The 15,789-nt window shown below is 27.4% G+C and overlaps 1 protein-coding gene across 6 annotated transcripts in view; it reads left to right on the top strand.

Annotated features, from left to right (window-relative positions):
- LOC130673528 (protein bric-a-brac 1-like) overlaps positions 1-15,789 on the top strand; it is a 261,506-nt gene that overhangs the window by 72,973 nt on the left and 172,744 nt on the right. For 3 of the 6 annotated variants that reach the window (XM_057478550.1, XM_057478555.1, XM_057478549.1), the window contains one exon: positions 13,283-14,438. In XM_057478550.1, the coding sequence (XP_057334533.1) occupies positions 13,407-14,438 (1,032 nt within the window). In that variant the 5' untranslated portion in view covers positions 13,283-13,406. Of the gene's footprint in view, positions 1-1,018; positions 1,155-13,265; positions 14,439-15,789 lie in introns of those variants that run through there. The other 3 variants (XM_057478554.1, XM_057478551.1, XM_057478552.1) reach the window with 2 other exon arrangements.

Below are 15,789 nucleotides of genomic sequence, written 5' to 3'. Positions count from 1 at the left end.
TTCCGATATAGTTCAATTGTTTTATTGCCAGTCTTGAAAGGTTGTATCTATAATTAACGATTACGCGAGTCTTATTTACGTTTTCGTACGTCATTTACGTCTAAAATACGTTTTACGACTATTTACGTCTTCAAAGGTTGAATTTACGTTTTCAACGGCTGTACGTTCAATCTACGATTTAAATTTCGAGTCGAAAATAACTAATAAATATAAGCACATGTACGTTTTAAAAAACGGTGTCAATACACCTTGTTCTGGTGTTAAGGCTATTGGTGTTAAAATAACAGCCGTAGCGGTGTTAAAATTTTTCCGTGTTAAAAAAAAGTAGTGGTATTATTGAAGTATCAGAAGTCGAATTTTACTTCAAATAAAAAAAAAATTTGTATTGTTTCAAAAATTGATGATACGACAGATTACCAATTTTTGGAGAAATCTATAGAATATTTGTCTACAATGACATGTTGATGTTATTGTATAAAATATGGGAAACAAATTTTTATGATTTAAGTTTCTTTGCAAACTAAATCAGCGAGAAGAATAAAACAAAATTATCAATGATCAATTTATCATCTTTAAATCTCCAATTATCTTATGAAAAACATCAGAGTTACCATAAAATTAATTCCAATATTCTTCCTTTAATTTAATTTGACAAGTGATCAAAAATTAATGCAATTTGTTCAGTTTAATAAAAGTGACGTTTTTTATTCTATAGGTAATAAAATTGTTTTTACTTCAATTAACGATAATTTCTTAATTTCAACCAAATATTATATTATTATTTTTCTGTTTTGTAGATTTGAAAACACATACTCGCACCCTCATACTCTGATCGGAATGAATTAACTCCTTATGTACACTGTTTTAACACTGATTGGATAACACCTAACTCTATTTTAACACCGGTTTTTTACGGTGCAAATACAAAAAATTTCTAACTGCTTATGGATGGATGGACATTTTAATGAATCAGACAAAATTTCGACGTTTGCTATTCATTTAATTTAAATAAATGAAATAAAAATTGATGCCACAATTTATCATTACAACTTTAGTTGTATAGAAGAAGATAATTGATGATAAGGAACATGTATGGACACATTGTGCTGATATGAGGACGATGATAGAAAAGAATGAATGTATTATACATAGGGGTTTGTATTTGTTTTTAGAAATATTAAACAGTCAAGGACATAAATGTTTAAATACAAAAAATCGATGAACTAAATTGACAAACTTATGTGTGTGAATATGAGTATAGAATTCAACGAGAAGAGTGTACCAGTCATTAGATGTAGTGTGAGAAGGACAGATAGATTGAGAAAGAGAGAGGGAGAAAATGTGGTGGGTATATAATAAAAGTAGTAGAGAAGAAGAATAAGCAAAGAGTGAGGGAGAAGGGGGTAGTTGATGTGGAAAGAGAAAGAAGGGAGAGATGAGAGAATGAGTATAGAGAATGGATAGAAATGGTAAGAGAGAGTAAAGTGAGAGAGTGAGATAGAGTGAGGGTTTTAGGTAGAGATGGGGTGGGTTATACGCTTAATATTTCAACATCGCGAAATTCTGCTTCTGAATCATTAACCGTCTCGTCCTCGTTCTCTTCCACTGCCTCTTCATTCTCTTCAACTACCCCCTCGTGTTTGCCGTCGTTACTATATAGTCTAGACATGATATTTTTAAATAGATTTTTTTGTTATTGTTATTCTAAAATTATTTATTATCGTCTTCTATTATTTACGAACATTTTATCTTCTCTATCATTTCGTTTTTTTTAAATAAATTTTGCTTTTAATGTTTTCGAAAGAGGGTGGAAGCTATTGAGTACCCAGGACACGACGAATTGTCTCAAAAAATTTCGCGGGAAAAATTTAATTTTTAAACTTTTAAAATTTTAGTTTTATACCTGGGACATAATGGAACATCTAGAAAATTTTGTGAAAAAAAAAATTTATCAAATTCTGTTGATTTTGAGTTTACAGTGGGATCGCGATATAAGTTTACGGGAGGGGCTTTAGAGAAATTTTTTGGTGTCTGCTCTGAATATAATTCTCGTGTGTGTGTTGATCATGTGCATGTTTATTCATTGTCGTCGAGTGTACGTTATATGTTTTGAAGGGATACTTAAATAATCGGGAGTAAATTTGAATTTTATTTCCACCCAAAAGGACTCCGTTGATTGGAGTTCCGAAGTAAATAGGGAATTTTTTTATTGGAGTAATTTCGGGATCATGGGGATTTTATTTCAATCTGCATCTACTCGAGTTTAGAGTTTTCATGTCAAAATAAATTTTTTTCTTGGAGTTAATTTTACAGCGAGAGGATCAAATAAATAGAAAATTATCCGATCCGCATTAACTGCGGATTTAATCCGCGCCCGAGTCAAAATTAAAATAGTAGTTTGAGCCTCCAAAGCCTCCACTCTGTAAATGTTTTACAGGGTAACGAGACAATTAGATACAAAACTAAATATATTGTACGGAAGTAAGGGAACTTGTAGTCCGAATTAAATCGTGATTAGGGAAATTTAAATTTTAACGCAACTCCAAAAAAAAATTCATGTTTTTCATACTGTACTATGATTTTGGACTGAAATAGAGTATTCGTGTAAGAATTTAACATTAACAAAAAAATTTATGGTATTTCATATCTTACTTTTGATAAAAAAATATCAGGAGTTTTTGAAATTTAAAAAATTGAAAAATAATAACAAATTTATCAAAAATAAATTATAGATGATACTAAATATCCACGAAAAATAATTACTTGCCTAAGTACCCGGTCATTTTTTATTTTAAAAAATACAATACTGAAATAAAAAAAAAATTTTATAGTCAAATGTAAATTTATACTCTAAAAAATAAACTAAAAACGACTTTTAAATATAATTTTATTGTATAACTGTGCAATTAAATTTTAAATAAATTTCCAAATCTATATTTGACATTTATCAAATTTAATACTTTTATTAAAATAATATTTTTGAATGTAAATCTAGTTCGATAATAAGTTTGATTCAGTATATCAATGTAATTGAATAATGAAGTAATATAAAATGTAATATATATTTATATATATATATATATATATATATATAGAGTAAAATGTACAGTAACGAAAATAGAATTTTTTAATTTTTACTAATTAACCGTCGCGACAAGTTAATAAATTCATAAATGACTAGACTTTTTAAAAATATTCAAATTATCGTTATCATATTTTATTACTCTTCAATTTGTCATAGGATTCAAATAGTTATTTAAAATTAATCCTGTTTAATAAATTAATTGTCTAGGATGTCAGTTTGGTGGGAAAGACAAATAAATTGTAAAATTTACTTGAGAATTCATAGAAATAATACAAGAGTGTGTAGCATATCTAGACGTGAATCATTAAAATTAAACTCATCACACGTACATGCATAAGAATAGAATGTCTCTTATTTAAATTTAGAATTTTCTTATTGAGATTTTGCGACAATAATATCTTATAAATTCAATTAACGGTAGAATTTCTCATTCTAAAATGTCTAGAGAGATAATTAATAATACATATTGTTATTTATTTCTGATGTCATTTAAATCTAGAGCACTCTGAAGTTGAATCGAATCAAAGTTTTATAGTTTTGATGATATCAAGTATTAGTGGAATTCAAAGTTGCCCATTGACATATTCGTGGATAACACAAAAATAGATTAGAGCGGGTTAATATTCTAGCGAAATTGACTAATAGATTTTGTAGGAAACTGAGTTTTAATAAAGTCGATAGTTGATATTTTTCTTTTGTTGTTTATCTCTGAGTTATATTTAATTTTTAAAATAAATTTCATTCATAAATAAATGAAAGGTGATTAATTTTTGAAAAATGAAATATATATATTAGTTTACTGAATTAATACACAGAAAGAAAAAATACCATGGGTTAAAAATTGTTTTCTTGGCCCCAGAATATTTTTCGCGATCAAACGTTTGTTCAAAAAAATTTTTGGATACAAGAAATTTTTTTTTGAACTCAGAAAATTTTGGGTTGCAAAAACAAATTCGAGGGTCGGGATATCATTTATTTTTGTGTACAAGAAGATTATTTTTTTATTACAAAGTATCGCGGCACAGTCGAATTATCTGACTGCCATAAAACTATTAGAAAGCCATCAAATATGAATTGATATTTATATTGCCGAGCGCAGTGTCTCTGTTTCAATTGCTAAATTTATTTATTTTTAGACCAATTGAATAAATTTTATTTAGTTATTAGGTACAAACTTTATGAGTGTGAATGTAGCAGACATCACATAAATTTAAAATTATTAATAAATAGACTAAACAATTAATAAAATTAAATTTTTTAAAAATGCGAACTTCAAAAATTTTCAAATTAATAAGTGCATTTTTTATAAATATTATTTTTAAAATTATTTACTCTATTGATTGATAACTTTTAATTTGTACCTGGAGAAAAACTAAACTAGACAATTAAGAACTTACGGATTTTTTTTTTTTTCAACAAATTAATTACAAATAAAAAAAAAAACTAAAAATGTGCACATGCAGAAAATTCAAAAAGCTACTGGTGCAATTTTTTATATATTTTTTTTTTTTTATAATTTATCGTTTTTAAGAAAATTCAAAAATTACTAGACCTCGGCTAACTTCAGTATCATATACTAGGTATTTATTTCACTTATGTATGTACACTAGTGACTTCTATAAAAAAAACTGACCCATCTCTCAGTTTATTATTATTTTTGAAAATTTATTTAGATTTGGATGTTAGTTTTTATATTTTTCTTACAATATGAGCATTTGAGATGAGTATGAATGTAGCAGACATCAGACAAATTAAAAATTATTAATAAATAGAGCAAATAATTAAAAAAAAATATTTTTAAAAAATGCGCACGTAAAGAATTTTGTAATTAATAAGTGCATTTTTTTCAAATATTATTTTTTTAATTATTTATAGTTTTAAATTTGTCTGATGTCTGCTACATTGACACTCATGCATTTGAGGCATGCACTGTTGGACTTTTCAAACATTTATTAAAAGTTCACTCACCGGTTGCTGATTTTTCTTGTAAATCTGCAGCGATGATGACATCGTAGTTCCCTCAGGTGATCAATTGAAAGGGTTCTGAGACGCGTTAACTTTTTGAATATTTTTTAAAACACGTATTTTCACGTTATTTAAACTTGTCCACTTGTTATTTTTGAGTTTAATAAACAATTGATTTTTTAATTTTTATTTTAAGTGATTAAATCATTTTTACTATTGATTGATTTATATCATTAATATGTACTAAAAATATGAAAAATAAAAAAACCATTTGTTTATAAATTTAAAAATGCCGAAAACTTCCCGCGTTTTTTTACACGTAAAAGATAAGTCCTACATTTTTAGCAATTTTATGAGAATTTAATTTTAAAAAGTCATGCACTGCACTCACTCACGCTTTTTGATTTTTATTGATAACACTGAGAAATAAAAAACTAAAATGATAAAACGAACTGAGAATTTACACTGACACCAACACTCACTTCACAACTTTTTTTTATGATACTGAATTGGCTGACGTCTGATAATTTTTGAATTTTTTAAAAATGATAAATTTAAAAAAAAAATATTTTGAAAAATTGCACGTATAGTTTTTAAAATTTTCTAAATGTGCATATTTTTAGTTCATTTTTTTAAAATCAAATTGTTGAAAAAAAAAATTCAAAAATTATCAATTGTCTGCTAACTTCAGGATCATTTTTTTTAACTTTTCACGTTCACTTACTCCACTTATGCACTAAAAATAATTAATTCACTTCACTATTATCACATAAACACTTTGAACTTGATAATTTAATTTAAATACACTTTTTATTTTAATTATAGTGAATTTTAAAAATTATCACTAACCGAACTTGAAACGTCGTCACTGAGCTTGATCTCCGACCACAATTAACTTCCCCTTAATTTCAACTTTACCCAGAAGACACTAGAGTCCGTTCAAAATTTTTGTCCAATCAGCTGACATGATCTAATTCAAATTTGCAATAACAATCACAACTGTCTAGCCAACTTCATATTATTGCCGGTTAAGTGCTGAATCATCGCCATTTTTTTTTTATCTTTCGAATTTAAAAAAAATATTTATTTGAATCACTTCAATTATCAAATTCACTACTTATTGACACCTATCAATTTATTTACGATCTACTAAAGAATAAAACACGACATAACTGATACGAAGAACAAACCGTGATTTAATACCAACACAGACACTCGCTACCGTTGTTAAAAAATTTTTCACTTTTTAAATTCACTTACTTCACTCGCGCACTAAAAATAATTCACTTGCTTTACTATTATCACTTACACATTTTTTACTGAATAATTCAATTAAATGTCTTATTTATTATGATAACAATGAATTTAAATAAACTGACAAAGACTGACCCCCAAATGTTTACGCTAGACTGTGAAGTGTGCAACCAACTTCCCCTTAATTTCAAGTTACCCACAAGACACTGGGGTCCGTTCAAAATTAAATAAATTTAATTGGCTTACAGAACATCAGCCGATTTAGTTATTAATTATTTGATTTGATAATTTTTTAAAATTTTGACCAATCAGAAGCCATGTTTGAAATGAAATTTATAATAATAATGTTAGTTGTGTAGCTGACTTTATACTGTCTCCTATCAGTGCTACTGTTCATATTTCCGGAATTTTCCTCAGTCTATATTAAATTATAATTACGTGATTTAAGGTAAATTACACACTTTTATAGACTCTACTGATTTTTTCACAATTAAAATTTATCTCTAGCACTCAAAAGTCAAAAGGAAATAAAATAAACCGAGAATTTTCACACTGACACCAACACTCACTTTCACCATTTTCTATTTTTTTCATTTTTCGTAATCACACATTTTACTTATGTAATAAAAATAATTAACTCACTTCACTATTATCACAAATAAACACTTTTTACTTGATAATTTAATTTATTTCAATTAAAATAAATTTTTTAAAATTAACAACAACCGCACTCGAGATTTTTACACCGAACGCCGAGTCTGAGTCCTCACCAAAATTAACTGTCCCCTTTGAAAATTCACCCAAAAGACACTAGTCCGTTTTAAATTTTTTAAATTTCATTGGCTTACAGACGATCAACTGATTTAGTTATAAATTATTTTATTTGGTAATTTTGAAAAATTTAAACCAATGGGAGATCGTGAAAATTGTGAAGCTGTCGCCAACTTCATATCGATGCTCATTAGTACTTCATCATTGCCACTGTCCACTTCTCCGGTAGTTTTGCGTGATCTAATATTAAATAAATAATTAATTAAATGAGTTTATTAATTAATTTATTGGCATTGATTTAAAAATAAAGACAGAGATATAAGTTATTAATTAGTTATAGTGAAGTTACAGTGTTGTAAAAAAGTGCGGGGTAACGACAATGACTCGGCCATTGTAAAAAAAAAAGAACGGAAAAAAAAAAAAAAAAACATAAATGACTAAATAAATGTGATAGTAAAATTCAGATGATCTTGAAGTTAGCAGGCAATTAGAAATTTTTGAATTTTTTTTTCAACAATTTAATTTAAAAAAAAAATAAAAATAAAAATATGCACATGTAGAAAATTAAAAAAACTATAGGTGCAATTTTTTTTTTTAATTTATTGTTTTTTAAAAAATTCAAAAATTATTAGACGCTGGCTAATTTCAGTATCAGAGATTTAGTCAGTATTTAGTGGACAGTGAATAAAAGTGAGAGTGTTTTATTTTATTTTTGCGAGTAAAAGAAGCCGAGATTCGATCGATAATTTCGTGGAAAAATGACAGTCGAGAGATCGTGGAAATGATGAAGCTGTCGCCAACTTCATATCGATGCTCATTAGTGCTTCATCATTGCCAGTGTTCACTTCTCCGGTAATTTTGCGTGATCTTAAATTAAATAATTAAATGAGTTTATTAATTAATTTATTGACATTGATTTAAAAACAAAGACAGAGATATAATTTATTAATTAATTATCGTGAAGTGATAGTGTTAGAAAAAAGTCCGGGTAACAACAATGATTCGGTCATTGTGTAGAAAAAAAAAAAAAAAGCGGAATAAAAAGATGAGTGTGAATTTAACTGACAAGTGGTAATTTTTTAAATTTTTGAATAAATAAATAAATAAAATGTAAGTGGATTAGAAAAATAAAAATGCGTTTTCAGATCAATGAAGAATTAGTATGCGCATTTTTTTAAATTTCATTATTTTAATTAATTAATTTATTTATTTAAAATTTTTGAATTGTCTAATGTCTGATAAATTCACACTCATATAAAAAGAGATATGTGACTAAATAAATGTGGTAGTGATTTAGTGTTTAGTGAAAGTGAATAAAAGTGAGTGTTTTATTTTTTTTTTTTACGCGTAAATGAAGTCGAAATTCGATCGATAATTTCGTGGAAAAATGACGGGCGAGAGATCGTGATGAAGCTGCCGCCAACTTCATACCGATGCTCATTAGTGCTTCATCATTCCTATTGTTCACTTCTCCGGTAATTTTGCTTGAACTTATATTAAATAAATAATTAATTGAATGATTTTATTGGCATTGATTTAAAAATAAAGACAGAGATATAGTTTATTAATTAATTATAATGAAGTTGAAGTGATTAAAAAAAAGTGCGGGTAACAACAATGACTCGGCGTTCATTGTATAAAAAAAAAAAAAACGTAATAAAAAAAGATATGTGACTAAATAAATGTGTTAGTGATTTAGTGTTTAGTAAAAGTGAAAAAATGTGTTTTATTTTATTAATTCGACCAAATGAAGTCAAGAGTAGATCGATAATTTCGTGGAAAAATGACGGGCTGGAGTTCATGGAATTTCTGTCTGAAGGTTTCTATGCATTTTTATTATATTTAAATTTGTTTTAGCCTCAGCTCAATTTATTTTTTGTCATTTCAAAAATTTATTTAAATAATTCATTTTTTTTATTCAGTGAAACATTATATTTTTTTTTGCTGGTTTAAATTATGATCCTGAAGTTAGCAGACAATTAAAAATTTTAGGATTTTATTTTGAACAATTAAATTTGAATAAAAAAAGAATCTGAAAAAATGCACATGTAGAAAATTAAAAAGACTATAAGTGCATTTTTTTTTTTATAATTTATGATTTTTTCAAAAATCCAAAAATTACTAGACGTCGGCTAACTTCAATATCATTTTAAATTTTGTCATCATTATAGAATATTCCGCCATTTTTTGAGTTTACGTCCTACACAGTAAAAAATATTGTATATTTGTGTCGAAAACGGTTTGTGTTAAACTAACACAAAGTTTGTGTCACTTTTTGTAACATAAAAAATGTGTTATACACTCTTTATTAACACATTTTGTGTGTTACTATGGAATTCTTTGCGCCCTTTTGTGGCGATATTTCAACATAATCTTTGTGTTAAAAAGGGGTTACACAAAGTTTGTGTCGAAATTTCAACACAAATTTTGTGTCAACCGTTTTTAACACACAAACTGTGTTGATTTAACACAATATTTTTTACTGTGTACAAACAAAATCAGATAATTTTTGTTTTATTTTTATTCCAACACGAACAAAAAATTTTTAGTAAAAGTGATCTATTCACAAATTATTTGTAAAGAAAATTTGTGTAAATGATCACGACTTGCATATAAATTTTATGTTAAAACATCAAAGCAAATAAAAGAACTCAAATTGTGAATAATCCGAAAACTGATGAATTTTTTAAAATTTTATAAAAAGTTTTAACTTTTCAAAATTTGAAAATATTTTTTTCGAATTTTATTTGCACATTTCTTATTTTTATTGAATTCGTATTGAAACAGCAAATAAAAAGTACACAGAAAAAAAGGATTTCTTGGTCCAAAAAATTCTTATTTGCCTCAAGAAAATTTTTTTATCATGAATTGAAAACAAAAGATTTCGTGAGACGAAAAAAAAAATGAGTGTGAATGTAGCAGACAATTGTCAATTTTTGAAATTTTAGAATAAATGAATAAAATGTAAGTAGAGTAAAAATCAAAAAATGCATATTTAGATAAATTAAAAAAAATCCGTATATGTATTTTTTTAAATTTCATTATTTTAATTAATTGATTTAATTAATTCAAATTTATAAGTTGTCTTATGTCTGCTACATTCACACTCATGAAAAAAAATTTTTCAAAGCAAGAAAAAAATTTCTTGGCACAAGAAATCCTTTTCCTGTGTAGAAAAACGTTCGTTTTAAACGGAGCACCACAATATATATGTATATATGAAAAGTATAAAGACTATAATATAAAAAAATTTCGAAATTCTTATAAATTAATAAACTACCGGTATAAATAAATATATTCGTTGCTATTTTAGTTTATAAAAATAACAATCAAACGATTCTTTCATAATTCAAATTTACAAAATTAAAATTTTTTTCCACAGAGTTCAATAACAATAAAATTCATTCAGCAATGAAATTTTTTTACTGACATAAACGCATATTCAATGTTACTCATATTTTTTTTATTACTTCGCCGCTGCGGAAAATCTAATATCTTTTTTAATTTTTTTTCATCCAACTATAAACTATAAATATAAAATCTATATTAATATACCCGCGTATTACTTAACATAAAAAACTAATATATATTCGGCATAATAAAAAATGACCTAATTACTTAAATAACACAAAACATCTTGGATTTTATTTTAAAAATAAATATATAATAATTTAAAAAATATTAATTTTTTCTCAGCATAAAAATCCACCCCGACATCTAAATTTTTCCCTTCACGTGCTCTCTCAGTGAGGGTGTTAGTATACTGTTTGCAGTTAAACAATATTACGTAGTAAAATTTATGACCACCACCTTGCTCTACTCCCTACATATATACATAACATATATTTATATATTCTACATCTATACTCCGGTATAGCCCCTATTGCAAAGAGGGATGCAGGGGTAAATACGGGGAAAAAAAAATATTAACGAACGTTTCCGCGAGATATGAAAAATATGCCCGTTATAGCTGGGTCTTGTGCGAAACTGCCTCTGTTGATTTTACTTTTTTTTATTACTATTATTATTTCTATTTTTTTTTAATACATTTATAGTCACAGATGGATCCCACGACTCTGTACTCTGGTGAAACTTTTTTACGTTCGTTTGAATTCAGTTTCAATATTGGCGCGAACGTATCACTTTAACTTGACTTTATTTTTATATCAGTTAAAAACTTTAGACTTGATATATTTTTGGCTATCAAAAAGAATATAAATATAGTATATTACTGTGATAAGACGAAATTTAAGTGGGTTCGTTGTATATTAAAATTTATTATCTGCTTTGTAAAATGATATTTATTAAAATATTTATTTAAGCAGCGATGAATTAAATTTGTTGTTGTTGAGAAACTTGACGTTTGATCTTGTGTACCACATTTAGAACTTATATTTACCTTGATCGAATCACTATGGAGAAATTTGCTATTACCAAGTCGTAGACTGATAGCCAGTTTAAAGCGAGGGGGTGGCCATCCGCCAGCCAAGGGTCGCCAGAAAACGACCGAGTCGCTGTGACTTGGACGAGAGGGACCTACAGTCTCTCTTTGTACCTTAAATTTAATTACACCAACTATCTTCATTCTACGACCGGAACTTAACATTGTTATCGTCAAGCATGCCTCACTAAATAACGTCACTACATAACATTTTTTTTTTCTAAAAATATTTTATTGATTTTTAAAAATAGGAAATTTTATCAAATTTAAATTTTTTTTACAAATGTTCAGTAAAAAAAAATTTTAATTTTTTTTATTTCTAAAAATATTTTATCGATTTTTTTAAATTGAAAATTTTTTTAATTTTTTTTTTAAATTTAAAAATTCTCCTTTAAAAAAAAAAAAAAACATGAATTTTAAAAAATAAAAAAATTTCTTAAAATTAAAATAAATAAAATTTGACTTCACATTTTTTATCTAAAAATGAGTGTGAATGTAGCAGACATCAGACAAATTTAAAAATTATTAATAAATGGAGTAAATAATTGATAAAATAAAATTTTTAAAAAATGCGTCTTTAAAAAATTAAAAAATTAATAAGTGCATTTTTTTTTAATTTTAAATTTGTCTGATGTTTGCTACATTTACGCTCACAAAAACTAAATTAAATTTTTTATAAAAATTCATTAAAAAAAAAAATTTAATAAATTTTTTTAAATTCGAAAATTCTTTTTTTTTTTTTTTTTTTTTTGTAGTTAAAAAAAATTTTTTTAATTTTTTTAAAATGAATAAACATATCGAGAGGCGATCCGCGAATTTTGAGCAACCGAGAGGCGTCTGGGGGCGGTCGTTTTAGGGCGGAGTCTCCTCCCCGCGTCGGTGCACTCGTGAATAAAGAAGGAAGGGAATGCATTGGCGTGGGGTTGTATAGTAGCCGGTTGTTCACGTATACCCGGTTGGCGGTCTTCTGCCGTCAAGTAGTCAACGTTGCACTCTCTCATTCTCTCACATTATTTATCTCACTCTTACCCACACATCACCGTACGCTTGCGCGCTCTCTTTTTGTGTCCCGCGTTTATCATAACCCCTCCATTCCATATATTGTACATATAGCACTAGCGGCGCAACGCTATCGCGGATAACCACGCGCGCGGGCCGCTCTTAGTTGCGACGCGCTCGTCACGCGGTTTACATCGTCCACGTCGCCCCCGCGCGGATAATTTTATAATATCTACGATCGTAATGCATTTTTTAAATTGAAAGCTTTTTAAATGCCGGCTAAAGTTTATTATCCGGCTCGATATGGATAATAATTTTAAATTTATTTCCTTTTATTTATTCGGTTTACGAGGGCGCGAAATTCAAAAAACGTTCGTCGTGATTTTTTATTTATAAACTATAATATTTTAATTACTAATAATAATTAATAATAATAATAATAATAACAATAATTATAATTAAAATAACGGAGCACAAAGTGTTTAATTAATAAATTATTAATTTAATTAAATATGAAAGTGTCATCGAGGTGGTTTATTATTTTGGGGTAATAATTTTAAAAAACCCGCGTGTTATAAATATACATATATATGTGTATATATTTATGAGTGATATGTGTATTTACGTCAATGCAGTTGACAAAACTGTTAACACAAATATTTATCATTTAATAAAATAATAAATAGTGTAATAATTAATAATAACTATCAGCATGAACCAAATATATGTAAATTTAAAAAAAAAAATAAGTGTGTTGTGTGTTACAGATGATCCTTCCAAGTCTGTGATCCGTTTGACAGAGTAACCAGCGATTGCAACAAAGACACTAGTGTTGTACTGATTAAAAATTTTTTTTAACTATTAATATTAATAATAATAATAAAATTCATAATGACGCAACAAAGTGGTGCTGGTTCACCTCAGCAGTTTTGCCTGCGATGGAATAATTATCAAACAAATTTAACAAATGTCTTTGATCAATTGCTGCAAAGTGAGAGCTTCGTTGACGTGACACTAGCATGTGATGGACATTCCGTAAAAGCTCACAAAATGGTATTATCTGCTTGCAGTCCGTATTTCCAAGCATTATTTTTTGAAAATCCATGTCACCATCCAATTGTTATTATGAAAGACATAAAGTGGCCGGAATTAAAAGCAGCTGTTGAGTTTATGTACAAAGGAGAGATAAATGTATCGCAAGAACAAATAGGACCTTTGCTTAAAGTTGCCGAGTGTTTGAAAATACGTGGATTAGCGGATGTCAATAATGAACATGAATTGGTGTCCAAGCCGATGCACAGTAGTCATCAACAGCAACAACAGCAGCAACAGCAACAGCAACAACAGCAACAGCAAGCGCTGCAACAGCAACTGCAATCGGAGCCGGCATTGTCACCGGCCAGTTCAATTCACAATCATAATCACAACAACCGTAAAAAACGACGCAGAGTATCGAGTGAACGATCACCAGCGAGTGTTAATGACAGTCCCGATCATCATAGTTTGTGTATGACTGAAGACAATGACCACTCGTCAGTAATGTCGGAAGTGCAAAATCTGGTGGCGTCATCGACACCTCGGTCATTGAGTTCGCCTAGTATGCCAAGTATTTCAGTGACACCGCAGATAAATTTACAAGATCTTCCAGTGTCACTGGCATTGCCACCACCAGTATCGGTCAGCCAAAGCCCTCACCCTGCAATATCCCACCACGTGCCAGTCCACGTGACACCCACTGGCCACCCGTCCGTCAACCACCTCGGTGCTCACCACGTGGCTCAGCTGTCGGTACACCAGCAACAGGCACAACAGGCCCATCAGCAAGCACATCAGCATCAACAGACACTTAGTAGTCAGTCTAATCTTATTGATGACCTCGAGATCAAACCTGGCATTGCTGAGATGATTCGCGAGGAGGAAAGGGTGAGTCATATATTTTTATTTCCTCTCATTTTTTATGTCTTTTTTCATACATCGCAATTTTATTTCTTATTTTTAATGATTGCAAATTTTTCAATCGAGGATTTTAAAAAAATCTGATATTTTTTTTAGCAGAAAAATTTTTTTAATTGGAGTAAAAAAATTAAATTTATAAAATAAAATAACGATTCGGTTTTATATTAATTTCTATAGATAAAATGTTGAATAGACTGATAAAAAAATATTTTAATTAAAAAAAAAAAAAAAAAAAAGGATTTTTATGATAATGAAATTAGCAGACAATTTTTGGATTTTTTTTCAACGATTTGATTTAAAAAAAAAAAAAAAACTAAAAATATGTACATGTAGAAAATTTAAAAAACTACAGGCGCAATTTTCTGAAATATTTTTTTTTTTATTTATTGTTTTTAAAAAAATCTAAAATTATTAGACGGCTAATTTCAGTATCATTAAATTTTTTTAAATAAAAATTTCATATTCAAATTTTCAATTAAAATTTGTCTTGACTTACGAAGAGATATATTTATACATATATATATTTAATTATAGACAATTATATGTAATTGTAGAGACCGATCATTTAGATTCGTAAAAATTTTTTACTGAGAGCCATCGTGAGAAATTGCGCACATAAAAAAAATTTACGATATTATATATATATATATATATATGTATTAAAGGATTGAATGCCGCTAAAATTAATTATTAAAATGATTATTATTTTTATATTTAATTATCGTGACGGTCGCAAAACGCGTATATAAATTTTCAATAATAATAAATAATATATGTCACTTGACATATTTATAATTTTTATCAATAATTTGAACTGTCATATAATAACTTGAAAATCATAATAATAATACAGCCTTTGTTAAAAATATTAGATAAAAATTAATTAAAATAAAGAATACCGATAAAAATTATATAGTTTATTAATTACTAAGTACTTAATGTGCTTTAATATCTTCAATTTAAAATATTTCATGACACAGCAGTTATTGACATAATAAAATAATTTTATAAATTTTTTTTTTAAATTTAATAATCTTATTTTGTCTGTAAATTAATAGTCATCGTATCAATTGGCCGTATATGCGTACAGATATTTTTAATTTGAAATTTAAAATTAAAAAAAAATTTTTATTAAAATAAATTGCAAGTCATAAATTTATATTTATTAATTTATTAACATTCTCATTTAAAAACTATATGATTTTTTTTATTTTTATTACAAAATTATTTATAACAATTTTTTTTTTTCTAAAAATGGTAATTTAGAAAATTATTAAACTCGAAATTAAACCTCCGAAATAACTGACCGCCCTGTCGT

Source organism: Microplitis mediator, chromosome 8 (assembly GCF_029852145.1).
Source record: "Microplitis mediator isolate UGA2020A chromosome 8, iyMicMedi2.1, whole genome shotgun sequence".
Taxonomy (NCBI): domain Eukaryota; kingdom Metazoa; phylum Arthropoda; class Insecta; order Hymenoptera; family Braconidae; genus Microplitis; species Microplitis mediator.
This window is presented reverse-complemented; position numbering and strand designations above follow the sequence as displayed.